Source organism: Aspergillus multicolor (assembly GCF_047715735.1).
Source record: "Aspergillus multicolor strain CBS 133.54 unplaced genomic scaffold BDW74scaffold_12, whole genome shotgun sequence".
NCBI classification, from domain to species: Eukaryota; Fungi; Ascomycota; class Eurotiomycetes; order Eurotiales; family Aspergillaceae; genus Aspergillus; species Aspergillus multicolor.
In genome coordinates this window covers 12861-37293 of record NW_027395963.1, presented here as the reverse complement: position 1 = coordinate 37293, position 24433 = coordinate 12861, and the positions used below count along the sequence as shown (strand labels likewise).

The following is a 24433-nucleotide window of genomic DNA, read 5'->3' as shown; positions in this document are numbered from 1 at the left end:
CATCAAGCAGTAACTTGGAATCATAACTCCGTAGAGTTTCCTTTTCCGACCTGGAATTCTAGACGCTAAACATCATTGGCCTCTCTTGTCATGTCCACATGCGTATACCCCGCACCGGAGTAAACGATCGCTACCGGGTACGGCAGTATTGTTAAGCAGAACCTGATTGCAGGGACCATGGGGTACCAAAGCATTGTTCCGGACAAGTGGGATCTTGAGCCATCCTCGGCACCGCACTAGTATTTACAATGTCTTACTTGGCAGAGGAGGGGTGCCAATGGGAGCTCAGACACTCCACTCACTACAGCCAGCTGTATGTTTTCCCTAGTACCCACGTGTGTATCTTGACGCCGGTAGTTGCTTTTTGGGACCCTCAGTCAGTGCTCTTTGAATTTGGACAAAGAACAGACGTATGCAGTCTGCCATTCCTCGAGGCCGGGGTTGGCGTCTGATATTTGTAGAGAATGGGGCTTGGGGAACAGTCGACGCATCCCGATGTTTTTCATAAGTCAAAAATGAGAGTCAAACACTGCTTTTATTCCTCTAGAGATCCTCTAGTAGGATCGGCGTCTACCTGAGGATATAAATAAACTACGAAAACATACATAAGAAACAAAAAGCCAGCTTCAGCCATATGCATACCTACTCGCCTCCTCTAGACTCCCGAACAGTTCCAGCCCCGGATCCCTCCACCATCCCCCTAAACACCCCCTGCTGCACCCCCATAAGCTCCCCGGGAGCCCCCATCTCCACAACCTCACCTCTATCAAGCACGACAACCGTATCAAAATCCGCAATCGTACTAAGGCGGTGCGCAATAACAATAAGCGTACACCCCCAGCCCGAAAGCTCTTCCCTGAGCGCCCTCTGGATGCGCTGGTCAGACTCCATGTCTATACTAGCCGTTGCTTCGTCCATTATTAGGATCTTGGGACGGGAGACGAGTGCGCGCGCGAGACAGAGGAGTTGGCGTTGGCCTTGTGAGAGGTTTTTGCCGCTGCTTGCGATGGGGGTGGTCAGCGTTAGGATCGATGGGGTGGTATTAGTGTCGAGCGTTGCTTCAGGGTCGGATGAAGAGGTTGGGAGGGGAGGTCGAGAAGGTGACGAGAGCCCGACTTTCTCTAGTGCAGAGAGAAGCTCGCTGTCATCGTGCTGATTAAACGGATCCAGGACCTCGCGTACAGTCCCAGCAAAAACAATCGGATCCTGCGAAATGAGGCCCACCCGCTCGCGCAGATCGCGAAGCTTGATATCTGCGATATCAACGCCATCGATATGAATCGACTCGCTTCGAACATCTAAACACCGCAGCAGTGTCATCGCGAAACTCGATTTCCCGGCTCCCGTCCGTCCAACAACACCAACGCGCTGTCCAGCACAGATAACGAAATTCAAATCCTTCAGTACAGGAGGGAGGTCTGGTGCATACGACACCGTTAGGTCAGATATCTCGACCTCGCCCCGATTCGGCCAACCAGCCGGGACATCAGTGCCAGATTTCGGTTCCTGCTCTAGCTGCGTGTATTCGACAATTCGCTCCGCGGCATTCGAGTCGATTTCAAGCGAGGCGTATTGCGAAAGGAGCCACGTGATGTTCGACGACATGTCGAGCGCGAAGCTCAGTGCGAAGCCGGCGAGGGGTGCGTCGAGAGTACGGATGCTGACGAATGTCATTGTCACGGCGGCGACGAAGACTGCTCCGACGGCGCTGAGCCAGATTGCGCGCCAGGACGCGAAGAGCTTTCTGTGCCAGAGGGCTTCGCAGTACGTGTCGATGAGGTCGTACATCCGCTTCAGGTACTCGTGCTCGCGTCCGAAGGCGCGGATTGTCGGGAGACCGGTGAGAAGGGAGCCGACTAGGTCGAAGATTGGGGACTTCGCTATGCTCTGAAGTCGCTTTGCTTCGCGGGCGCCGGTGACGTAGATGTACCCAATCATCCAGGAGGCGCCTAGAGAAAGGATACCGAGACCGACGATAAGAGGGGATGTGACAGTGGCAGCGACGATCACAGCCAGGACGGTTGTTACATCGTGGAGAAGATAGGCAATGTCAAGGGCGATATCCGAGTCAAGAGTCCCGAAGTCAGATGTGAACCTGTTCAGGACCTGACCGGCGGGTGTTGTATCCAGGAAGCGCAGGGGCGCGTGGAGGATTATAGTGGTGAAATTCTCGAACATGGCCTTGGATGCCTTGAGCGAACCGTGGAGGATGATGCCGATGCGGATGACCTCTAGGACCCACGCACCTAAGGAAATACCGATGTAGATGGAGCCGTAGTATATGAGTCGCTTGTCTAGACCTGGCGACGATGCCTCGGTGAGTGACGTGCTCGTCCTGTCACCGGATTGAGCGAGCAGTATATCGCCACTATCAATCTCTGTCTCATATGATCTTGTCCAGATGGAGACCCAATAAGGAATCGCGAGGTTGAGTAGAAGCAAGATGATAAGGAAAGCGGCTGTCACTATCCAAGGGATGTATCCGCCAGACGCGTTGATGTACGCATTGTATACCTTAGCCTTAATGACACCAGTCTCACGCTTCTCTATCTCATAGAACTTCTTAGTGTCTGCCACGGAAACTGACTCTCTGCGAGTTGACTTGGTGACTGGATCAGGTGAGCCAACCCTCGTCGGCGACTGAGAACTATTTGTAGTCTCAGGTGTGACATCCTCCGAGGTATCTTGCTGCCGCGCGTGGACAGCGCGTCCATTGTCAAGTCTAACAACATAGGCAGCACTGTCCAGACATAATCTCACATGATGCGTTGCCAAAACTCTGGTCCGTCCTTCAGCCAAGCGCCCTGTCAACGCATTCTCATATAAATGACGACCAACATGAGCATCGACAGCGCTGAATATATCATCGAGCACAAGAATGCTTGCACGGCTGTAGAGGGCCCGTGCTAGAGCCAGCCGCCATTTCTGACCACCGCTAAGGTTAATTCCATTCGCACCAATATCGGTTTTGTCGCCGTCGGGGAAGATCTTCAGGTCGGGTTGGAGGGCACACGCGTGCAGCACCTCCTCATAGCGGGCGGTATTGAACGGAAGGCCGAACAAGATTGAGTCGCGGATGGTTGCATTTTCGATCCAAGGGTCTTGAGAGACGTACGCGACCGATCCTCTGAGAAGCCAATTGTCCGTGGTAGGAGGGCCAGGGTCATTTCCGGGGAGAGGAACGACAATATTTCCCTTGACGATGTCCGCTTCACCGATGAGTGCCTGCAGAAGGAGCGATTTGCCGGCGCCGCTGCGACCGGAGATAATGCTGAGCGCTTGCGAGGGAAATCTGAGGTTGAGGTTTGCGAGCTGGAATTTTTCCTCGTCCGCGCTGTCATCTTTTGTGTCCTCGGAATTAGATGGCCAAGTAATCGTCGCGTTGCCGAAGGATATCCCGTCATCATCGGTACTACTAGGGGCCCTAAGGTCGGCATGCTCCTCCAGGCCAAGGAACCTCGCAATTCTCCCTAAACTAACCTTCGCATCCAGGAACTCAGTCACAACCTCAGGAAGAATACAAATCGTATTTCGAAGAGTATCAAACAGCGACAACGCCGTGAACGCAGTAGACGGCGATATACTCCCATTGAAGTAAACATAAGCAGCGAGAGAGGAGCAGCTTAGGAGAATCGGGACGAGTGTATACATACCGTTCAGTACGATGTTCATCCAGAAGACAGCCTTCTGCTCGCGCAGTTCCTTACCTCGCAGCTTCTGGATCTTGTCGTACCATTCCGATTCGAGGGCACTGAACTTGATCTGCCGGATGCCGTGGATCATTTCAGTCAGCGATGCGGATTTCTCATCGCGGCGTTGCATAAGGGCTTGTTCTTTCTCGCTGTATTGCTTGGTTATTCTGTAGTAGAGTGGTACCAAGAGAAGCGGGATTATGCAGCCAGCTGCAGTGGCCTTCCAGCCCATCAGGTACACCAAGAATGCGGATGTGAGGATGGCATCAACGACACAATCGAGCAGGAGGTGGCTGTAGGCGATGAAGTCGGAGATCTTCTCGACATCAACACCGAGAAGATTCAGAATAGAATGCTTTGATTGGGGGGGTTTGTCACTCTCGTCGTCGTTTTCTTCGTCGTCGCTATCATCACTGTTGTTATCGCGCGCTGGTACTGCGACATCCTTCAAGCCCAACGCTTTCTTCGATATGACCACGAAAAGTTGCTGATTGATGGGAACCGCAATTTTCAGATCCGCGATGAAATCTCGCAAAGCAATCAACCACGAGTTTGCGATCATTGTCAAGCCGAGACCCAGCGAAGTTGCCCACAGCTGAAGCTGGTTGTCCGCACCAGCATCTCGATTCTCAAAAAGGCGCAGAATAGTAAGCAGCAGCACGTTCGGCAGAAAGGCCACCACAGCAGCAGTAAGCTGAGTCGTTACCTGCATGACAGCAGGTCGCCAGTATAGCTTGAACCACTTGCGCCACTGCACAGACGTTGGGTCGGCGGCGAGGAACCTGTCGGCCAGAGTCTGGGCGCGGGCCTCTTCGGGGACCAGCGCCAGATCTTCTGGATCCAGCTTTCCCTTTTTCAACGCGAGCGACATCGTAGTATATGCCCAGAAGAAGGTGTAGCGGTTGAGAAAGGAGACGGAGTCCTGGGCGTCAATGGGGCGGCCGTCGCGGTAGACTGTCGGCCCTCGTGGTAGGGAGAGGTTGACGACAAACAGAATAACCGCCGCTATGACCTGGGCAATGGTCGCGGCATGATGGGAGCCTGGTGCCGGAGAGTGTTCTCCCTTATAGAGCGCCAGAGCATACGGTAGAGCAATAGAGGTTGCCGTCGCTAGAGTGGCTAGGGCAGTGTACCACCCCAAGTTATACCTGTCGAGGGGGTTTCGACTGCGGGAGACGACAATTTCTTGTAATAAAATAACAGCCTGCGCTGTTAGCATCCTCTATGTATTAGAAGACGATCAACTTACCCATGATACACATTGAAGCACTTGGGATGTCTCGATTGTTGCACTGCTCATCAAGGACCACAAGGCCGCCGTGACCGCTACAACGCCAACCACGACAAGACAGACACGCTGCCACAGCGACCGTGGGTATTTCCCAGAAGTGATAACATCGTCGCTTTCTGTATCGATCAATGTGTACGACTTGTCGCATCGAAAGCGGGTAATTAGAGTATAGCTGTGGGGAATCGACAGGAGGACCGCGACCGCGCAGGAAGCCGCCGAGGCCCCAAGGCTGAGGGAAGAAGACATGGTCAATCAGCTGCTTGGCATCAGGAATCAATCCCAGGCTCAAGAACTTATAAAACGAAACGACGAATTGAAGACCAGAATGGAATGACTCGGTTCTGAAGATTTTTTCAGATGAGTCTTGATGACTCTTGGACGATCGGCAGGCTCCGACATTTTTGAGGGTGAGATCGGTGGATGGTCGGGCTCCTGATTGAGAAAATGCTTATTCCAGGGCCCCCTGCGGAGCCTGGTGGGGCTGAAGATCAGCTTATTTGATGAGACAATGAGACAAGACTAGGAGGCTCTGCAAATCGTGATTAACGCTTGCAGAATCTAAGTTTAAAATGGTTGGCAAACGTGGAGGATGATGCTAGGCATTATGACCTCGATGTCGGGATATGGCGTTCTGATGGCGAGTTCAACTTTGAGTGGCGCAAACCTGTCGTACACAACTGAGAAAAAAGCCAGTCCACGTTGCACAGGCGCCCCAAGCACGACGAATAGCGAGCAGAATATATTTGTGCGTCATTTTAATCACCCGTCCTGAGTCAACAGTAGAATGAAGAAAAGCAGCTCCCAAGGCTGTTAGTGTTGCTGCCTGGAAGCTAAAACCAATCGCAAGGGCTTGAACACTGTGTTGGTTTGGTCGAGCCTAGGAGAAACGACAAGGTAGGTTTTGATTCGGAGTTTGTTGTTCTGCGTCAGGGACTCTAGATATCTCCATCAGCCCTATGTCGGAGACAATCCGTGGAGACGGAGCGATGTCCCTCCGAATTACTGCGACAACAAGATCGCAGCGACCATCTTACCAATAGCCATCTCCAACTACAAGAAACATGACAAATAATTAGTAAATGGTGTTTGGCGAGTATATATTGCTGGGCGTTTCTTGAATTTACCAAAGCCAGGCTCAGCAACAATGTCGTCGCCACGAATTGCACTCGCTGGCGCAACAGGCAATCTCGGCAAACCGATCCTACGCGCCCTCCTCGACGCAAACTACACGGTCACAGTCCTCTCTCGAATTGGTGGAAACTCAGCCAAACTTCAGACGCATCCGAACCTCACGATCAAGGAAGTGGACTTCACCTCGACCGACTTGCTGACGAACGCATTGAAGGCCGCCGATGCCGAAGTCGTGATCTCCTGCCTCGCGACGTCCGCCATCGGGAGCCAGAATCCACTGATTGATGCTTCTGTCGCCGCTGGAGTAAAGCGATTCATCCCCGCCGAGTTCGGCATGGACTCTCGCAATCCGCTTAGTGTGCAGTTGCCCGTTTGTGCGCCCAAAGCCGCGACACAGAGATATCTGGATGAGAAGGTCGCGGCGAATCCTGGTTTTACCTGGACCGGCATTGCAAATGGGATATTTCTGGACTGGTGCTTGGAGGCCGGCATCATACTTGACTTCAAGCAACATGCTGCAACACTGTACAATGGAGGTGACGTGCCATTTAGCGCGACCTTACTGAAGGACGTTGCAAAGGCTGTTGTGGGCGTTATCGAACACCAAGACAAAACGGCGAACAGAATTGTATACGTCCACTCGGCGCGGGTCACGCAGAACCAATTGATTAGATATGCGACCGACAAGGACGGGGTGGAATGGGACACCACTGTCAAGGCCACGGAGGATCTCAGACAAGAGAGCTTGACAGAATTGGAAAGGCCCGGCGGCGATGTCGAGGGTGCAATCTTGGGCTTTTGTATCGTCGGCTCTTGGGACCCCAAGTACGGGTGCGACTTCTCAAGTCATCTAGATAATGATCTATTGGGGCTGGAGCAGCTCGGCGAAGCACAACTGAGGCAAGTCGTTGAAAGCTTTCTTTAACTGGCGAAGGTTGATGTGAGCGTCGATGAAACGGGGAGCCTGGATAGTATGCCATTAATCAATAATCGACGATGCGTTCTAGTACCGATAGCAGTATTCGATCGCATTCTGAAAATCCGGTTCAATGTCAGGCCAAGTAAACCTCTGGACCCTCTGGTAAAGCGATCAGAAGCCAAGAATGCTGATCGTCGAATACATCTCGATCATCTCTAGAATAAAAAAAGCGGAAGCGGAGATAAAGTCCGGTCAGCGTCGGATAGGACACGAAGAAAACAGGCGGAGGGCGATGACGCCGTTGAGTCACAGCAGCTTGACTTGACTCATTGACCGAGAAAAGCTCGTCCTCCGAAGTCAGAATATGGAACAGAAGAAGATAGCGACTGCTGCGCGGCACTTGGCGGGCGCATACCAGTAAACCAGTCGGTCGGATATGGAAATTCCGGGTCTCCGGACACATGGAGGTCTTTTATGCATACAAGACAACCCATCTCTTGTACAAAGAGAGGATGCTTGGCAGAGACAAGGTGGTCTGGGCGGTTCACGGGGGTCAGCTGGGATCCTGGTAAACTAGGAGCAGACTACCGGATTGGGAGCTCCCGGAATGCCACATCATGGAAACTTTGGCATTGGAGGCCGCCATGAGCTAAGACGAGCGATGTTCGTGGCCGACATGATTCAAGAAGGATCGCAAGACTCTGGGGTCCGCGTGGGGCAGTGGGGATGCCATGGCAAGTGGCACCTGGGGAAAGACGATGCCAATATGCGGGGTAGAAGCTCTGGCACCTGGGCAGTTGCTCTGCGTCTTCTCGAACTCGAAGCAACTGTGTGATGGAGTTTCATATCTGTTTAAAGTGATACGTCGTACAAACGTTGACTTGGTGCAGGGGTATGCCTGCGAAATCCCAGACAATGCTGCCCAGCAACGTCGTACCTACTGTGCCACGACCGGCAGCTACTTCCCTCTTCCAAAAGAGTTCGGGGAGACCGAGCTGTGGCGTTAAGCTCTGAGGAGGGCGGGCACTTCGTAAATTAACCGACCAATGCCGAGGGTATTCTCGACTCTAGACGTGGACGAGCTTGTAGAGATGCTATATCGGCTGATGTTTGCCTGCCTGGCATACTGAAATCGCGACCGGCCGATGTCTCGACCAGCACGAAAGAAGGCGCTGCCAAGGGTTCCCCTCATGTTGCCGGGTCAGGTATCGCTTTTATTCGTCGGATTTGAATGAGAAGAGAACGTCGATACGACATCTAGATGCAGCTAACCATTCTGCAATTTCTCGAGGATAGGGGTATAAAGGCCGCCATGTCACCCCGCGGTCATCCCACTTTTCACGTACCTTGAGTTTTGCAAGTGCCAAGTTCCTTCTGATACAATCCGGTAACATGGTGGGCGATATTGAAAAAGCATCCGGTGACAACATCTCAACCGAGGATGTCGAACACGTCGAAAGCCCCCGTGCTGCAAAGCCCGTGGCCGACATTGACGTCGATGAGGAGTTCACGTACGAAGAGCAGCGGAAAATCATCCATCGCGTTGATCGCCGACTGGTAATCATGATTGGCGCTGCGTACTGCATCAGCTTGATGGATCGCACAAACGTGTCGATAGCCGCAATTGCTGGGTAACACTATTCCCATCCGCATGGAAAACTGTATCTGACATTCGATTTCGTTAGGATGATGGAGGATCTGGCGTTGTATGTCGGTTTTCGATATGTATGTGATCCGGTGCGCGAAACTCGACTGGTTCTAACAAAGCGCACGATAGTCGACGATGGTGCTGGTCTTCTTTGTCACCTACATCGTCTTCCAGCCCTTGGCAACCGCCATCATCCGAAAGATCGGTCCGCGTATCTTCATCTCGGTCCTCGTCATGTCCTGGGGTGCGGTTTTGATAGTACGTCGGCTGGTCATTGCCCTTCGTGAATTGTCCTAATTTTGCTTTCGTAGGGATTCGCGTACGCTCCGGATTGGCAGTCGCTGGCCGGCTTGCGTGCGGTTCTTGGTATAGTCGAGGCGGGCTTTTTCCCTGGCGCGGTGTATCTGCTGTCCTGCTGGTATTCGCGATGTTAATTTTCCCAACTCTCGATCTTCTATCCAGATAATACTGACCACTTGTCTCGCAGATGAGGTGCAGAAGCGATACTCGTTCTTCTACCTAATCGGTTGTTTTGCCTCGGCGTTGTCCGGTATCCTTGCCTACGGCTTCAGCCAGATGGCTCCGCTCCAAGGCCTCAACGGATGGCAATGGATTTTCATCATGCAGGCGGTGGTAAGGGCAATATGTCGCTCGTATTGAAAGCAGCTGACAGTATCAGTTGACATTCATCATCGGTATTCTGTGCATGATCTTCGTCGTGGACTTTCCTGACAAAGGCTACAATGCGTGGGGTTTCCTGAACGAAAAGGAGTGCGCCTTCATCCTCCGCCGACTCGATAGAGATCGAGCAGACGCCAACCCGGAGCCATTTGACATCGTCAAGTTCCTCCGTCCCGCGTTAGATCTCAAGATCTGGGCCTTTGCCTTCATCTTCTTGTCTGTCTCCGCTGTCCCGAATGATGAAGTATGTGAACTGACTGATCTCGCAGTGCCACCACCACGGTAACGTACGGAATCGCGTACTTCCTGCCCATCATCCTGCGAGACAACATGGGCTTCGATGTTGCCGAGGCTCAATGCCTGACCGCACCGCCGTACGCACTCGCCGGTATCCTCATGGTATCTACCTCCTGGGTCGCAGACCGGTACCGGATGCGCGCTCCAATTCTTGTCTTCAACAGCCTCGTCACCCTCGTCGGTCTACCGATCATGGGATTCGCCAGCGGCTCCGGCGTGCGCTACTTCGGCGTCTTCCTGACGACCGCCGGAGTCAACGCCAACATCCCGGCGAGCATGGCCTACCAAGCGAACAACATCCGTGGACAATGGACCCGTGCATTCGCCAGCGCGACGCTCGTCGCGTTCGGTGGGATCGGCGGTATCGCGGGGAGCTTGGTGTTCCGGTCGCAGGATGCTCCTGACTATGTTCCCGGTATCTGGGCTGTCATGGCGTAAGTTCTGAACGACCACTATTGTGATTTGGCTTTAAACTAACCGAGTATAGATGCCAACTGTGTCTTCTGGTCGTTGTGGGGGCGTTAAGCTTCTATTTCTGGCGTTGCAATCAGAAGGCCGACCGGGGCGAGAAGATCATCGAGGGATCGCCTGATTTCCGGTATACTCTTTGAGTCGCTAGAGCTGATCATGTACCTAGCACTATGGATATAATGCGACTCGCATTTTGATAAAATCCCAATAGGAGAGTCTTGGTAGGTGATGGAAGAGGGGTCGGCAGCACGAGTAAACAACACTGACGCGATTTGTCAACGCGTTGCCGTCACTAACAATGATCAGCACATATGTTGAATCAAAGAGCAAGCATTCTCTGGTGTTGACAGTAAGCTTGAGGTATGGAACCAGATGATGGAGTTGATTGAGGAACGACGCTTTGGTGGGCGATGGAATCTCTGGAGAGGACTAGAAAGGAAGGTGCGACCAGAGGCAGAGTGCTCCTGCTTAGTCACCCGACTTTCGCGCTTAGGCAACTTTACCGAGGTTTCCACGTGATCACTCTTCTCCAGAAGCTCTCCCTTCCCAACGCCATATTATTTCCCTCGGTAGCCTCATACCTATATTTAGTCTACTATGAAAGCAAACCGAGTCTAAGATGTTGCTGGCTTATAATGCAGTATTCGGCCGACTCTTAAGCCCTCCCGTACGCAAACGCTCTCCTAAACCTGCCGCTGCCTCTTGATATATATTTGAAGATGCTGCGAAGCTTACAGAAAGCTAACAGTACCTAGGTAGCAACTACCTACCTAGGTATGGTATCCTGCTTGTAATCCATATGTCGTTCCATTTGTCGCATAGTGGAAGATGGGGAATTATCGTCCTTCTCGAAGCTCATGAGGATGTTGTCCATCTTGAGGTCTGGGCATGGTCAGCGTCTTTCATGTCTATAGTGTAATAAAATCTAGCAATTGCAAACAAGGCCCGGGGGCAACTACCTGTATGTACTATCTTGCACTGTGAATAACAATGGCAAGATCTGGGATGCGTACATCTCACAATTTGTTCATTACCTCCAGTGTCCTTGTTCGTGTTTCTTAACAAAGAAGCGCAGAACAACAGCTTTATCGTATTTTTTGATACCTCTACACAAAACCACTTTGATAGTGGGGGTCAGATTCTGGCATAAATAGGAGTGTTTTCCACCTCTAAAAACATTCCTACTCATCATCCACAATCTGATCACTTCATTCAACAATTTGGCATTCTGTCCTACACAAGCCTACCGCTTCCCCTTGACAACATCTACGCACCGTCTGCGGGTTCGCCTCAGTATAGGTACCGTCATCATGCCGACTTTCCCTCTGTTCGAGCTCCCAGAGGAGCTCATTCTTCGAAATCGCGAGCCAGTGCTGGATCCGAGATCTAGTCTAGCCAAATTCACCCGTACCTCACAAGACTCCCACCGGCTGGGCCAGCTAGCCCTAGACGGCCAATTATTCAACGACGGCATCAGGCGCGTCTTCAAATGGGCAGACCGCCATGACCGCGTGGAGCCTATCTACAATGTGCTTGATATCCACCTCCAACTAGTCGAAATGCAGAAGAAACTTGAACTCGCAGCGGATGCCTTGAACCTCGCCTATCGCGAAGGCCATGTTGACCCTATGACGGCGTTGCTGGAGGCCGGTCTACCCCCAGACGCTAAATGGGGTCGGTACTGGCCGCTTAAACTCGCGGCCACGCATGGGCAGCTAGAGGTCATGCGAACGCTATACAAGGCCGGCGCGAAACTGGGAGTCACGCAATTTGCCAGGAACTAGTCGTCGCTCTGCAGGGGGAAGCCGGGCCGTCTACCGATCGGCCAACTGCTGCTGCAGCATGGATTCGACATGCATCAGCAGAACGAAACTGGGGAGAACTTCTTGCATAACGCGTGCAGGGGGACACCCGGGGCTGAAGGTACCTTGCACAACGTCCAGCTCCTTGTGCAGCTTGGCCTAAATGTTCATACGCACAGCTATACCCACGAAACACCATTAATACCGGCCATCTTGCCTAAATTCCCCAATTTTGTGGAGTTTTTACTCTCACGGGGCGCACATGTTGGTGTGCGGAGTTTTTAATGGAACGAGACAACGCTGCCACTGACCATAGAGCAAAACGGGCTGGCCAGGGGCGATCCCCATGAAGTTGTGGAGAGTCTGCTGCGGGCAGGGGCAGAGTTTGATGAGCGGGTGGGTTTACGGCTCATTGAAACCACATTGGCATTTGCATGGACACGTTCTCTGGCTCTTCTTCTGGACGCGTGGAACAGTCGGGTCCCCGCCGGCTTCGATTGCCAACGGCCCGCTCTCCTATTCCGCGCGGCTGCAATGGTGGGAAACTACACGGTTCTCCGCGAACTCCTCCGGCTTGGAAAGGCTGAAACCAGCTACAAGACCAACAGTTGGGGCGCGACACCGCTCATGGCCGCGGCTCAAGCCAACAAGGTCGACGTGCTCGAGTTCCTCACCCCACATGTTTCCTGCTTCGATGATAGGGACAGCGATGGCAACACCGCATTGCAGATTGCAATAAGGCACAAGGCCGAGGAGGCCATTCGCCTCCTTCTGCCACATACCACCTGGTCGAGCCCGGAAAACCCAGACCATAGTCCTCTAGTTGAAGCAGCCCGCCATCATCGCCTCGATCCTGGACAAGATGTCGTCGACCGTCCCTCCGTCCTCCACAGACAGCACTGCCGACAACCACGCCCTAACCCCAACGCCCACCCCAGCACAGCAGCAAGCCACGTATGCCTTGCTCGCCGCCATCCAACACCCCAAGCACGACACGGTGCAAATGTTCCTGTCCCGTCGGGACCTGATCAAGCCAAGCGTCTGCACCGGCATCCTATGCGACACCCTGCGCAGCGACAACGAAGAGGCTGCGTTGACGCTGCTGGACTGAGGCGCAGAGTACAAGCAGCCGTATCCCCGATCCGAGACGCCGCTGATGCTCGCCGCAATGCACGGCCGCCTCAAGGCTCTCTCGGCCCTGCCGGCCAAGGGCGCGCCGCATGATCTGAAAACCTACCTAGAGTGCACGGCGCTGACAGCCGCAGTCGCGCACAGCCAACCGGAATGTGCGCGGCGCCTTCTGGCGGCCGGTGCAAAGACAAGCGATCTCATGCATTTTTCTAAACACAGCGAGATGGACGATAAAGGGACAGGCCGGAGTCCGAGCCTTGCCGGCGGGATAACATGTTCCTGCACGCAGCTCGCTATGAGTTCGCGGAGGTCATGGACATCCTGATGCCTTACTTCGATATCACTACCCTCTTGTCGCCGGGTGCCTCAAACGCGCTGCAGTTGGCTGCCAGTGGTGGTCACTATGGGATTGTGCGGACCCTGCTGGAGAAGGGCGAGTTTGATCTGTCGTACCGAGATATCGATGGCAAGACGGCGATGAATTACGCGAAGAATGTAAGGCCGCCGTGTCCAGAAAACGTATTGGAGAAGCTCAACCCGGAAGCCGGTAGTTAGGTCTACTTGCACTGTGTGTTTCCTGGTCCTTGATATGTCATAATTTCTCTTATTCATTTTTGACAGTCGTTACATAATAACACCTTATTCATTACATTCTTCTTCTTTCATTTTATCAGTTGCTTCCCCCTAGAACATACAATGAGTTGTCTCACCATCTGTAGCTATACATCCTGGTTTGAACGGTCCGTAACTCCACTGTACGATGACGCATGAGACCCAATATTTGATGGGTTAGACCCAAGTACGACCTAGTGTGGGTATATACCAGCTCTGGTGTAAGTGCTATATCCTCTCATTCTTGATTTCAGAACCAATATCTGGTACCTAGTTTGAATCTAACAGTCTGACGGGCATCAAGTCGTATCTACCCAAGAATTCTTGGACAACTACCATTCATATTATGGTACCTATGGTAGATACTTAGTACCATGCCAGATAGCAGTGTCTGTGGTTATTGTACGATCTAGTCAGGATATCACTGCCACTTCTTTTGTTGGTATATATGCTTCATTATTAGGCTGTAACATAACGGCACGGTCAGTAGATGCAATGCCTACGCAGATCCTTCCTCCTGAGTAACAAAATCCTTTGAACAGACAGAAATAACACGAAAAAGTTACATTTCCGGACGCATGCAAGGTGTTGATTCTTGGAGCCAGCAATGCTCAAGTCCCCCGCCCTCAACATTTCCACACCTCACTATATTTTTCTCTCTCTCGATATATATACTGTATGGTATATTTAGGCCGAAAAGGCCGCTTAGTAAGAGACGACTATAGTAGATGGTGGAATATCCCTTTTCCAGACCGGTGTTTAGCCTTAGTCTACTTCACTTTATCAATCCTGACCGGACCACGCCACCTTTTACATTTCCTGCACCTTGGAAACCCGACAATGACCCCCATACCCAGGCCCTTATCCTCCCACCGACTGCGTCAACTTTGGCCTCCCCGATACGTGGTTACTGGTAATACCAAGCTCCGCGTACCGTTCTCCAGCTCGACCAACGTCCACGTCAATCCGAATCTGGATCAAAATCCTGAGAAGGTTCCGCCATGGGACCGTCCCTTACGACATATTGACAAGACACTCTTCAAAGACGGATACGCGCCATTCGCGCTTAAGAAAGGGGCCGCTCGTTGGGGGTTCGCGCTGTTTCGCACCAACTATGACAAGCGGTATAATACTCATTGGACGCGGATGATCGAGCTTCTTGACGAAACGGTGCAGGATAGTTTGGAGTTCGAGGAGCCGTACGACCGGTTGGATTTGCTTCCGTTGCACGATCTGTCCGTCACACAGGATCGGGGGAAGTTGCATGGGGCCTCCTCGCATCTCGTCCGTGAGCACTTTACCCGTTGGACTGAAGGGGAACTCGCGCGAATCCTCGAAGACACAACACAGCCGAGACGGAATGGCTGCATACCCACGGTCGACGGCAATAGCAATGGAGCTGACACTGTCACCAAGTCAGACCCCTTAGAGCACATCGATCTCCTTGGTCCCCGCTTCAACTTCTGCCTGTTCATCGATGAAATTTGTCTCGAGTCGCTCGATGAAATGCCCTCTCGACCCGTTGTGAAACTGCTCATGCGGAACTGGAATAAGCCAGCAGACCCCACGGAAATCCATGGCCCATATAAAGATCCAATCGACAAGATCTGCGATAACCACGAGTACGAAGATGGGCTGTCAAATGACCCAGCTGAGGACGTGGGCTGGATGTACATCCAGGTGTGGAATTATGTTGAGTACTTTAATCGTCTTGTGCACGAATATCCGTACAGCTGGGACGTTTGGTATAGGAGGCCGCCGAGGTTGGAGGATTATGGAGGGTTGGATACGACGCGGGTTGTTTTCCCGGGGGCGTGGAGGAAGAAGCATATCAGCACCTAAGGGGTTGATGACATGGCTTTTCTTTGGGCGGAAATGTAGGGTGGACGTGCAATGATGGCCTTGGAGGTGCATCTAGCTAGAGCCTGATCTATCTGATGGGCGCCTATGGTATGGCTGGCATATTCTTGCACCAGATCTCACCCACTTGTCCTCTCCTTCGCTTATGTTATATCATCGGATAGGGATATCTGTTTCACCACCGTATAGTCAACCACGCCCCCCCTGCCGCCACAGCAACCTAATCTTACCTAGGTATAGTACCAAAGCCCAGGAATAAGGGCCTAGTGGAAGATCACTTAATCCAGATCCTGTCTTAAAGTCACCGTGCCACACCCGCCCCTTTCCCCGTCTCAATGCACCTCCCACATTGGCGTCCATCATCCAACGCTCCCTCCAGCTTCATGCTCCACGCGCCGCACACAGTCTCAACCAAGTGTTGCGCACAACCCATCGAACAGCCTTCTCCACCAATCGCCCAATCCGCCCACCCAGCGTTTGGCGGCCCTGGGCAAGGATCGACGATATTCTATCCGAGGACAACTACGGATGGTGGGGAGTGAAGAAGGATGCTGTCCGGTGGGGCTTCGCACTGTACCGCTGCGCATACGACAAGAAATACGATTAGAACTGGAAGCGCATGCTCGATCTCCTCCAGGGCCCCCTGCCAAAGATCTTAGAAGACGCGGGACGGCCGGAGCTCCTCCCCAGGCATGACATGCCCGTCATCGAAGACCTCAAGTTAAACGGTGCAACATCGCACGAGGTTCGAGAACACTTCAAGCTCTGGACAGAGGGTGAACTCACCCGGATCCTGAAAGACCCGACAAAGCGAAAAGGCTGCATGCAAAGACTCAATGCCAGAGGCATCTGCGTTGGAGACATGCCATACCCGCTGTAGGATATCATGGGGCCACGCTTCAATTTCTGTCTGTTCGCTAACGAAGTTTGCCTTGAGAGCCTGGATGACATGCCATTCCACCCTGTCCTCAAGATTCTTGTTAGGGATTGGGAGCAGCCTGAGACGGCGGCTGATGTGCTGGCGGCTGATAGTGAATACAAAGCTTGTGATGACCATGGCTATGAAGATGGGATTTCGAATGATCCGGACGATGATGTTGGCTGGATGTACATGGAGGCCGTTGAATATGTTGACTATTTCAATCGGTTTGTGGGTGATTTGGTTTGGGATGTTAAGTATATGCGCCCGCCTGGGTTGGAGGGGTATGATACATTTATGTTTCCCGATATCAAGCTGCCGGGGTGGTGGAGGAAGAAGGGGAAATCTGTACCTTGATTCCGGCGGGGTGTGAAGGTCGCTCATATTCTGCATAATTGGTGTCCATCTGCATGATCGTCGAAGGGCCCCTGTACCATATTGTTGTGTACTCGATTGTCCTAAGCCAACAAGCAATAAAACTCTCCTTCTTGCTTATGCTGAACCCGGAGGCCACGTTTCAAAGTAAACCTTCTGCCACCCTAGCCCCCCCTCCCTCATCTCCCTCACCTTCTCCTCGCCCGCCTCCCGCACCCTCCAAGCATCCAGGAACCCCTCCTCAACCTGCATACCGTAATCACTCACAATCTCCAACTTCGCCTTCCCCGTACCCACATCCTTCTCAAAGCGTAACCAGCGATCCGGACCCCCCTCATTATTCTCAGCCCGGAAGGAGAAGTCCAGAATACGTAGCCGCGGCATCCGCTGCGCTGCAAGACCCATCGCCGTATACATCTTGTTCGCCTCGTCCGCTCTAATCGGTCCCCTGGGCCCGTAGTAGCCCCCCTCATACTGCCAGTCCTGGTCTGGGTCGTCGTCGAGCGAGATGTCGAAGTTGTTGTACCATTTGTCGGGGTCGTTTTCCAGGATCCATTCGCCTGCGACGCGTAGTGTTATTAGCTGATATTGTCCTTGGGCAACAGCACATGGTATCATACCGTCTGCTGTATACGGCGGCACCTCCTTAATTAACAACTCCTCTAGGACTGGCCAATACAACGCCTCCGTATCAACGCCTTCCGCTGCATCCGGCCAGAATACAGAGTTGTTAATCCGAACGTGATCAAGATGTAATTTTCGCAAGCGCATGCTCAGGCCTCGGAACCCAATCGACACCCCATCCAGACAATGAGCATTAAGATAATTCGCAGCATTATGCGCCGGGTTAAACGCGAGTTCGCGCTCATAGTCAAGCTGGTACTCGAACGTCTCGATGGAGGCCGGAACGAGGGGGAGATACTCCGCGATCTCTGTACAGTAATATCAATAGCTCGAACAGTAACATTAGGTTTACAATTAAGCCAAACGGATGCTTACCGTTCCTACTATCCGCCAGTGCCCTCAACGCACCCCGGGGAATAACCCTGCCCTCACCCCCATAAACGCGCTTTACGTTCAAAAACCGATTCAGCAGTCCCATAAATACCGACGGCGAAGCATCGTTTTCATCCGGCTCTGTAATTCCGAACGCTGTGATATACGATAATACCGGTAAGTCCTGCAGGACTTCCGCTGAGAGACGCGGAGTGTACGACATTTGCGCCCGTTCCCACAGCCCCCTCGCATCCAAGGTTGCTAACATGTGCACGTTCGTCTCGAGCTCGTCAATTATATCCGAGGGGAGGGGGATGAACTCGCTGCTGCGCACGTCGAGCGATAATTGCATCCCAATGTCGGAGCGAATCCCGCCCCATGAGTGCAGCAGTGTAAATAGTTCCCGCATTTTAGCCTGGAATTGGCCATTGTATATCTCTGGAACTTCGCTGGCTTCCACGCCTGGAATCCACTTAGGCCACCATATCCAGGTGAGATGACGGATGTACCGCACACGCTCGCGACGGTAGGCGTCCTCGTCATTCCTGCTAACGCCATGCTCACCGGGTATAGATCGTGCTGAGGCAGTGTAGGTTTTCAATTCAGAGAACTTGTTAACTCTAAGCTCTTTCCAGATAACACGCTCCAGGACGGCGCGCCATGTCCGTGAGAGGACGGTGTACGGGGCGAGTTTGCGCGGCGGGACACAGCGGGCGCATTTGCAGCGTTTGTGGAATTTCGTTGGGGCGGGGGGTTTCCAGGCGATGGAGATGATTTGATCTAAAAGTTCGTGCGGGAGTTTGTCCATGGTCCTAGTCGGGGCCCGTGACGAATCGGCGCACGCTTTTGGGGGACGGAGTTGGGGGGTTAAGGTCTTGGGTCTGCACATGCAGGATCTGCAGGGTTTCAGGGGCAGATCTCAGTTTGCGAACTGTGGAGCCCAAGTCTAGACCACTGTGGGGACTTCGCAATGGAAATCGTGACAATTGGTTTGCGGTAACAAATGATGAGATAGCGCTCATCTCCACGGCCAGCCCTAAGTGCAGAGCAAACGGACGCCTATGTATTGTAGTTTATGCTATCCTAAATTCGAGACAGTGAGACCAGCATCTAGGATATGGACACCCCAAGCAGATAGATAAGAACTAACATCGTGCTATCTACATGCCATAGCCTCCGCATCCAACAAATGTCACCAGTACTCCGTAGGGAGGCAACCAGATAGGGCCCGCTGCCGGTGAGAGGCAGAAACCTTCCTCAAGCCCTACAAGAAACCCTCATGGCAGGCTCCAAATCGCCATAAGGTATTCCAAAATTTCCCGAAGTGCCTCTCTACTCCTTACTTTTTGGCACTGTCCGGCACTCAAGCCCCCGGCACGCGGCACTTCGGAACGGGGTCGTCCTTGGTGTGATCGCATTTCCACAGCCCGCAGCATTGATTGCACTGCGGACCAACGCAACAGACGTGGTTATGTGGTACGCATTTGTTTATAGCTGAGTGGGCAGCTCGTCAGCTTTGATTCTGCAGATTATGTCGGCATGCAATGGCACATGCCATGAAGGTGTCGAATCTTACCGGGGTCGTCCGGATTCTCCTGTCCCCCATGACCGAGGTCAAAGTCGAGCTTGAGGGTGATGATGGTGTATTCGCGCTCGTTATGTGGCTGGAGATGCTGTATATTAGAGTCATGGTTCTCGTTGGCATCTTTGTCATGCAGGACGATGACCCTGGGTACTGCAAGGGCTGGTAGTGCCACTGCGGCCAGGACGGAAACGAAGCGCATTATTTCCCAATAAAATGGACTCTATGCTTCAAGCGGTAGTAATGTCAAAGGGTAATGTTCGGCTGGGCAGAAAAGGATGCTTGTTAACTAAGTATATGAATCATCCGCATGGTTCGTGCTGTGTGGCCAATGAAGTCATACAGTCAGACCACCTGGATAGACTCAAATCGATGACGAATCCAAAGGTCGTCTGGGAGGCCACAGGAACCGGACCTCAGCACTTCCATATCACCTGGTCGGCTCCGAACATTACTTTCTTCTACTGGAGATTACAGTGACTATGAATGATGCCTGTTGTGATGTGGCTGCAAGCAAGGTTGAACAACTTGGATTCATGCATTTTTGTTCTCATCATGTAGGTCCTTTAATCTAAACTATAGTGCGTTACCTAACTCGAGGTCTAAGAGCCCCTCATTATCTTAACCTATGCACATACCCTAGAAGTGACACATGGGATACGGCTCATTCCTCTTCTGCCCACAAGGAAACTGGCCGCAACAACGTGCGCATCCCGGGTCTGTGCAACATCGTTGACCGCGTTGGATGCAGTTTTCTGCGTGTAGGTATAGCGTTAGCGTAACTCCCTGTATACCTAATATTCCACGCCTTCATGGTTTAGGATGATATGAGACTTACGGGGCGAGGTCAAGATGTCGACGTCCACATGCAGAGCCTCGTTGCTCTCCGCTTTACGCGGCTCTTGGTCTGGTAGACGAAGATGCAGTTCAAGCTCGATCCTTGCGCCCCGGCCGTTTGGGGCCGGCTCGGGGTTGGACTCGGATTCGGACACAAGGCCGCTAGGGACTTTGTTGTTTAGCGAGATTGCGCTGGGAACCACGAAGGTCGGGAGGGTTAGGGCGGCAATGATGGAGGCAAAACGCATTGCGACCTGATTTCAAGATATGTATAAGTTGATCTCGATCAAACTGGACACACACAACTCGAATCAGGAAATATTCACAGCATACCCCGCCTGTCGGGAGGAGGGAATGTGTTTTAGTATATGACGCCTGGATTTGCCTCGCGTCGTGTGGGATATGAGGTCAGACAGCCCGTTGCATGTCAGCCCACCGGATAGACTCGGATCGATGACGAATATAAAGACATTTACTGGAGAGACACCTGTACCAAACGCTATTATTTTGTCAGAGCCCCTTCGTGCATTTCCAAAGCACTTAGCATGCGAAGTTATTTAAAACTTAAGGGGGCAAATCCAGGTATAACGTGATACCTAAATCCATGAACGTCTATTCGAGTTTTACCCTGGATAACCAAAAGATATATGATGGCCTTGTCAACCGTCCAGATGATACACGGATGGCTTCATGATCATGGCCGGGGAGGCTGATGGGAAAATCGAGCTCAATCCTTGTGATGCCTACACTATCGACATTCCCATGCTCAACCTGCACATTGGCCGACAGGTCCTCTGGGAATATCACCCCAGCAGGGATGAGAGCGGGGAGGGCTACAGTCGCAAGGAGAGATGCGACGGTGGCGCATTTTTCGATATGGCGGGTGTCTTCGTTAGGCCGGGAAAAGGAATTGCTGGACGGCAAAGAGTGTCAAAGAGTGATATGAGTATGTCACATTGCAATATCCGCAGACATACTTACCTAAGGGCTATGTCATTCCATGATTGGCAGGTAAGGTGGTAAATTCTACAGCCATTATATTCCAGACAACCAAAATAGACTCAGGTCTATGACGAGCGGACGGCATGCGCCGGAACCCTAATTCGTACTTGTGACTTCATCATCTGCGTAACTAGGATGAACTCAAGAGGGAAACAGATCCATTCTTGCAATCTCCTCTTGATGGAGACTCATGAAAATACTTCCTAAGGTCTTAGATGCAATGCCCCGTCTTCTCATACTTCGACTGCGCACACGTATACCGTCCACAACATTTCGAACAGTTGCTACCATACACGCAGCAGGTTCCTCCAAAGGGAACACAGTCTTCTACTCAAAGTCAAGATGGTTATTAGCCTTGTAGTTCGAATAATAGACCTGCGCTAGATATCTTGATGGTTCGGGTTTGTGGTAGGACTCACGCTCAACTCCGCCAAACTCACCATGGCGATTCTCTCTTCTCAGATCAAGCATCAGTGCTCTACCTGCATCCGTATCTCCTTCTACTTGTTTCTTGCCACTTGCGCCATCATCCCTTCCACTGAAATCCCGACAAATGCCGTCAAGGCGGTGGTTCGTCGCGGCACAGGTATGGCAGCATGGGGTGCAGCGGTGACTTCCCACGCAGCAGGACGCGCCGTCCTGGAGACACTCTAGATTATATAGATAAAGACAAGGTTAGCATCGATATTAGTCCTAAAAGCCAAATATAATGCCCGGTTGTAGCGGAACAAGTAGATCAAACTCACGCTTGCTAGCAGCGTCCCCGGAGAGACCGGGATGTATATTAAGGGCGAGCTTGACGCTCAACATGTTCTTCGAAATATGCTGGTTATGCGTCAAGCTGTCGTGGGCCTCATGGCCTGGATGTTCCAAGCCTGGATCCGGCTGCTTCCGGATAATGCCAGGGGTGACAAGGGGAAGGGAAACGGCCAGGATTGCTAGGATTGCGGTGAAGCGCATTTTGGAGGATAGAAATCTTTGTCAACTTTCTAATTCAGGTCGTATATTGCGATATCTGGGATATAGATACATGCTGTGTGAGAAGCGCTTACGCATAGAGTCTGATGATGATGATGACGATGATGACGGCTGTCCAGTTAGGGTTTGCCAGGGTGGCGTCCGTATGGTTGAGTCTATGATTATCCATGATGCATGGGGTTGTCTAACCACTACGCTACAATTCATGGTTCTTTCGGGTTCCAGGTTCTGGGTCAATGGGGCGATACCAAAAGTCTTGACGATCGAATGCTAGACGAAAGAACTAGAATTGTTTAATAATATTGAATGATAGCTAAATATCTATCCGGAGTCATTTTCGTCAGGTGCGACGCAGCAGGGAACTACCTAAGACCAATTATGCTCATGTAGGCAGTTCCGCGGATCCTGCCCTCTGGTGTAGTGCACAGGAGACCCAAACTCGATGCGATGATGAGCTGTCCACCAAAGCAAGTCTGGACGCTGAGATCTCGTCTTCATAAAAGAAGGGTTACCCCGGATGCTAATAGTCTGAAGATCATGTCCATGGCTTTCTAGAAGGTCCTCGGGCCCCTGTACATCCATTCCCCATGCGTGAGACAGATAAGCCACAAGCCTTACATTATGGCAGGTGTTGGTCGTGGTATCGATCCACGTCGCGGGCCTGAAAAGACGCTGGATGGGGTACATGAGAAGCTGGTACCAGCATCGGCCCCGGATCTGTACGATGAAGTTCCGGAATACGTCGATATCCCAACTGTCCTCGCCCCACTGGCCCCTGGGGCGGAGGTTCAGGATCCGCAGGTCCAGGAGGTCTGCACACCGCGGCATAAACAGCCCCGTGCTCTTGTCAAACTCGAATTTGTTTACCTGTACGATGCGCGGGGGGGTCCCCTCTGGATTCTGGTAATAGTCAGGTTGGTGCAACCGGTATATCAGGAGCGCAAACGCAATCTCGGTCCGGAGCGGTGACATGCGGATCTGGGGAGCGAGATGCGAAGCACGCGCGCCTGTGTGGATGACGATTGCTTGCACCAACTTGCCCGTGCTGCCGTCCATGAATCGAATCTCCACGTGTGTGGCCGGTTGGGCTGGTTGGGCGTTATACCAGTAGCAAGCCGGTCGTTCAGTGTCATGATGGCTTCGCGGCCGCCCACTCGTACTATTCGAACCTCAATAAGTTCTGAGAACGAGACGTCGGGCCCGAACTGCGTAGCTTATAGGGTGTACAGGTGGCTGTTTGTCCGGATGTCGCGCACATCAAGGCGGATTCCTTACCCGCGAACGCGGTACAGTCGTTGCCAGCCCTCCAGCAGACCAAAGCGCGGGCTCCTGTTAATGTTAGCTTCTTGTCTTGGCCATTGTCTTGGTCAAGTGCGTCCGGCACCGGGACTACGGCGCGGGCTCTCAAGAGCTCTTTCTCTGTTGCATAACTAAACATGTACTCCCTGTAAGATGTTAGCTTACATCTCTTATGTGTATTCCCGGCAGTAGGTATGGGATTGATGTAGGGTGAGGGCCAACACATGTCGAGTCCACAATCAGAAGCAGTGTCTCCGTCTCGGAAAAGATCTGCATGTAACGGATGTCGCCGGGGGGCACCATAAAGTCGAGCTGGGTCTCCTCCGAGTGGTCTTCTTCCCGCCCTCACGCAATCGGGTAGGAGCCTCCGGCGGTCGAGGCGTGGTAATTTCCACTGCGTGCGTAGGCGGTGCATATGTGGCATGTTGCCCAGACTGGCTCTCCAATGCGCCATCTGTCAACCATGCCTTTCTCGAGGGCTAGATGAAACACGTTGTCAGTTAGCTAAGGTACGTAATGTTTTCGGGGGTTCAGGACTGGTGTACAGCAGCGTGCCACATGTATCGGCCCCAGCCATTTTGCGAGATGCCCATGATGATATGGTAGAACGCTGAGGGGGGTTGGAGGAAGGGACATACCACATTCACAGGAGAATTTCTCCCACGCTTCATCACGCCCAGGCGTTTCTGAAACTTTTTGCATAAACTCTTTGTACTCGATGGGAAAGTTTGGATGGAATCCTGTCGTCGCAATCCAAATACGCACCATGTGCTTCCATTTCTTGTTTACAAGCTGGCAACGGGCGAGGTCTTCACCGCTGAGGTTTCTCAGGATAAGGTCGGCGGAGTCGAAGTTCAACCGCTCGAAGAGATCAGAGTTACTGTATTTGGAGTTCATGATGCTATGATTC

At 52.3% G+C, this 24433-nt stretch overlaps 13 protein-coding genes across 13 annotated transcripts; 7 read left to right on the top strand and 6 right to left on the bottom strand.

Moving 5' to 3' along the window:
- Window positions 1–642: 642 nt before the first annotated feature.
- BDW74DRAFT_167827 (putative ABC transporter) lies at window positions 643–5229 on the bottom strand (the record flags this gene model as incomplete). Its single annotated transcript, XM_073726746.1, has 2 exons — window positions 643–4896; window positions 4942–5229. The coding sequence occupies 2 exons, from the start codon at window positions 5227–5229 to the stop codon at window positions 643–645; spliced, it is 4542 nt and encodes a 1513-aa protein (XP_073583769.1).
- A 694-nt stretch (window positions 5230–5923) lies between these two features.
- Window positions 5924–7102, top strand: BDW74DRAFT_18531 (aromatic alcohol reductase). The gene has a single exon (XM_073731024.1). The coding sequence runs from the start codon at window positions 6128–6130 to the stop codon at window positions 7037–7039; it is 912 nt and encodes a 303-aa protein (XP_073583768.1). The 5' UTR covers window positions 5924–6127; the 3' UTR covers window positions 7040–7102.
- Window positions 7103–7814: 712 nt separating this feature from the next.
- On the top strand, window positions 7815–10270 carry BDW74DRAFT_185179 (uncharacterized protein; the record flags this gene model as incomplete). Its single annotated transcript, XM_073730990.1, has 8 exons — window positions 7815–8664; window positions 8719–8758; window positions 8811–8939; window positions 8993–9110; window positions 9169–9314; window positions 9361–9578; window positions 9632–10093; window positions 10147–10270. Exons 1-8 carry the CDS (start codon window positions 8426–8428, stop codon window positions 10268–10270), a joined length of 1476 nt encoding a protein of 491 aa, XP_073583767.1. The 5' UTR covers window positions 7815–8425.
- A 1170-nt stretch (window positions 10271–11440) lies between these two features.
- Window positions 11441–13043, top strand: BDW74DRAFT_178049 (ankyrin repeat domain-containing protein; the record flags this gene model as incomplete). The annotated part of the gene is made up of 4 exons (XM_073729093.1): window positions 11441–11890; window positions 11972–12200; window positions 12249–12806; window positions 12871–13043. 4 exons carry the CDS (start codon window positions 11441–11443, stop codon window positions 13041–13043), a joined length of 1410 nt encoding a protein of 469 aa, XP_073583766.1.
- Window positions 13044–13100: 57 nt separating this feature from the next.
- On the top strand, window positions 13101–13618 carry BDW74DRAFT_178048 (uncharacterized protein; the record flags this gene model as incomplete). Its single annotated transcript, XM_073729092.1, has 2 exons — window positions 13101–13218; window positions 13353–13618. 2 exons carry the CDS (start codon window positions 13101–13103, stop codon window positions 13616–13618), a joined length of 384 nt encoding a protein of 127 aa, XP_073583765.1.
- Window positions 13619–14484: 866 nt separating this feature from the next.
- BDW74DRAFT_18503 (uncharacterized protein) lies at window positions 14485–15694 on the top strand. The gene has a single exon (XM_073730949.1). It carries the CDS (start codon window positions 14516–14518, stop codon window positions 15515–15517), a length of 1002 nt encoding a protein of 333 aa, XP_073583764.1. The 5' UTR covers window positions 14485–14515; the 3' UTR covers window positions 15518–15694.
- On the top strand, window positions 15600–16167 carry BDW74DRAFT_18500 (uncharacterized protein). Its single transcript, XM_073730938.1, has 2 exons — window positions 15600–15769; window positions 15837–16167. The coding sequence occupies exons 1-2, from the start codon at window positions 15681–15683 to the stop codon at window positions 16075–16077; spliced, it is 330 nt and encodes a 109-aa protein (XP_073583763.1). The 5' UTR covers window positions 15600–15680; the 3' UTR covers window positions 16078–16167.
- On the top strand, window positions 16155–16811 carry BDW74DRAFT_178046 (uncharacterized protein; the record flags this gene model as incomplete). Its single annotated transcript, XM_073729091.1, has 2 exons — window positions 16155–16411; window positions 16475–16811. The coding sequence occupies 2 exons, from the start codon at window positions 16155–16157 to the stop codon at window positions 16809–16811; spliced, it is 594 nt and encodes a 197-aa protein (XP_073583762.1).
- A 135-nt stretch (window positions 16812–16946) lies between these two features.
- BDW74DRAFT_178045 (uncharacterized protein) lies at window positions 16947–18633 on the bottom strand (the record flags this gene model as incomplete). The annotated part of the gene is made up of 3 exons (XM_073729090.1): window positions 16947–17389; window positions 17450–17761; window positions 17829–18633. The coding sequence occupies 3 exons, from the start codon at window positions 18631–18633 to the stop codon at window positions 16947–16949; spliced, it is 1560 nt and encodes a 519-aa protein (XP_073583761.1).
- Window positions 18634–18944: 311 nt separating this feature from the next.
- Window positions 18945–19658, bottom strand: BDW74DRAFT_152919 (uncharacterized protein). Its single transcript, XM_073724445.1, has 2 exons — window positions 19402–19658; window positions 18945–19319 (listed from the first exon to the last, which is right to left on the bottom strand). The coding sequence occupies exons 1-2, from the start codon at window positions 19607–19609 to the stop codon at window positions 19189–19191; spliced, it is 339 nt and encodes a 112-aa protein (XP_073583760.1). The 5' UTR covers window positions 19610–19658; the 3' UTR covers window positions 18945–19188.
- Window positions 19659–19950: 292 nt separating this feature from the next.
- On the bottom strand, window positions 19951–20536 carry BDW74DRAFT_152918 (uncharacterized protein). Its single transcript, XM_073724444.1, has 2 exons — window positions 20246–20536; window positions 19951–20162 (listed from the first exon to the last, which is right to left on the bottom strand). The coding sequence occupies exons 1-2, from the start codon at window positions 20490–20492 to the stop codon at window positions 20047–20049; spliced, it is 363 nt and encodes a 120-aa protein (XP_073583759.1). The 5' UTR covers window positions 20493–20536; the 3' UTR covers window positions 19951–20046.
- Window positions 20537–21573: 1037 nt separating this feature from the next.
- On the bottom strand, window positions 21574–22206 carry BDW74DRAFT_178043 (uncharacterized protein; the record flags this gene model as incomplete). The annotated part of the gene is made up of 2 exons (XM_073729089.1): window positions 21574–21896; window positions 21993–22206. 2 exons carry the CDS (start codon window positions 22204–22206, stop codon window positions 21574–21576), a joined length of 537 nt encoding a protein of 178 aa, XP_073583758.1.
- A 384-nt stretch (window positions 22207–22590) lies between these two features.
- BDW74DRAFT_178042 (uncharacterized protein) lies at window positions 22591–24420 on the bottom strand (the record flags this gene model as incomplete). The annotated part of the gene is made up of 4 exons (XM_073729088.1): window positions 22591–23383; window positions 23481–23669; window positions 23873–24002; window positions 24162–24420. The coding sequence occupies 4 exons, from the start codon at window positions 24418–24420 to the stop codon at window positions 22591–22593; spliced, it is 1371 nt and encodes a 456-aa protein (XP_073583757.1).
- Window positions 24421–24433: the final 13 nt, after the last annotated feature.

Coding starts and splice junctions, on each gene's coding strand:
- BDW74DRAFT_18531 (XM_073731024.1), top strand. CDS start 6,128: ATGTCGTCGCCACGAATTGCACTCGCTGGCGCAACAGGCAATCTCGGC.
- BDW74DRAFT_152919 (XM_073724445.1), bottom strand. CDS start 19,609: ATGCGCTTCGTTTCCGTCCTGGCCGCAGTGGCACTACCAGCCCTTGCA. Junction 19,320..19,401: donor GGAGAATCCGGACGACCCCG/GTAAGATTCGAC, acceptor CTGCCCACTCAG/CTATAAACAAATGCGTACCA.
- BDW74DRAFT_152918 (XM_073724444.1), bottom strand. CDS start 20,492: ATGCGTTTTGCCTCCATCATTGCCGCCCTAACCCTCCCGACCTTCGTG. Junction 20,163..20,245: donor CGACATCTTGACCTCGCCCC/GTAAGTCTCATA, acceptor ACCTACACGCAG/AAAACTGCATCCAACGCGGT.
- BDW74DRAFT_18503 (XM_073730949.1), top strand. CDS start 14,516: ATGACCCCCATACCCAGGCCCTTATCCTCCCACCGACTGCGTCAACTT.
- BDW74DRAFT_18500 (XM_073730938.1), top strand. CDS start 15,681: ATGTTATATCATCGGATAGGGATATCTGTTTCACCACCGTATAGTCAA. Junction 15,770..15,836: donor AGCAACCTAATCTTACCTAG/GTATAGTACCAA, acceptor CCTGTCTTAAAG/TCACCGTGCCACACCCGCCC.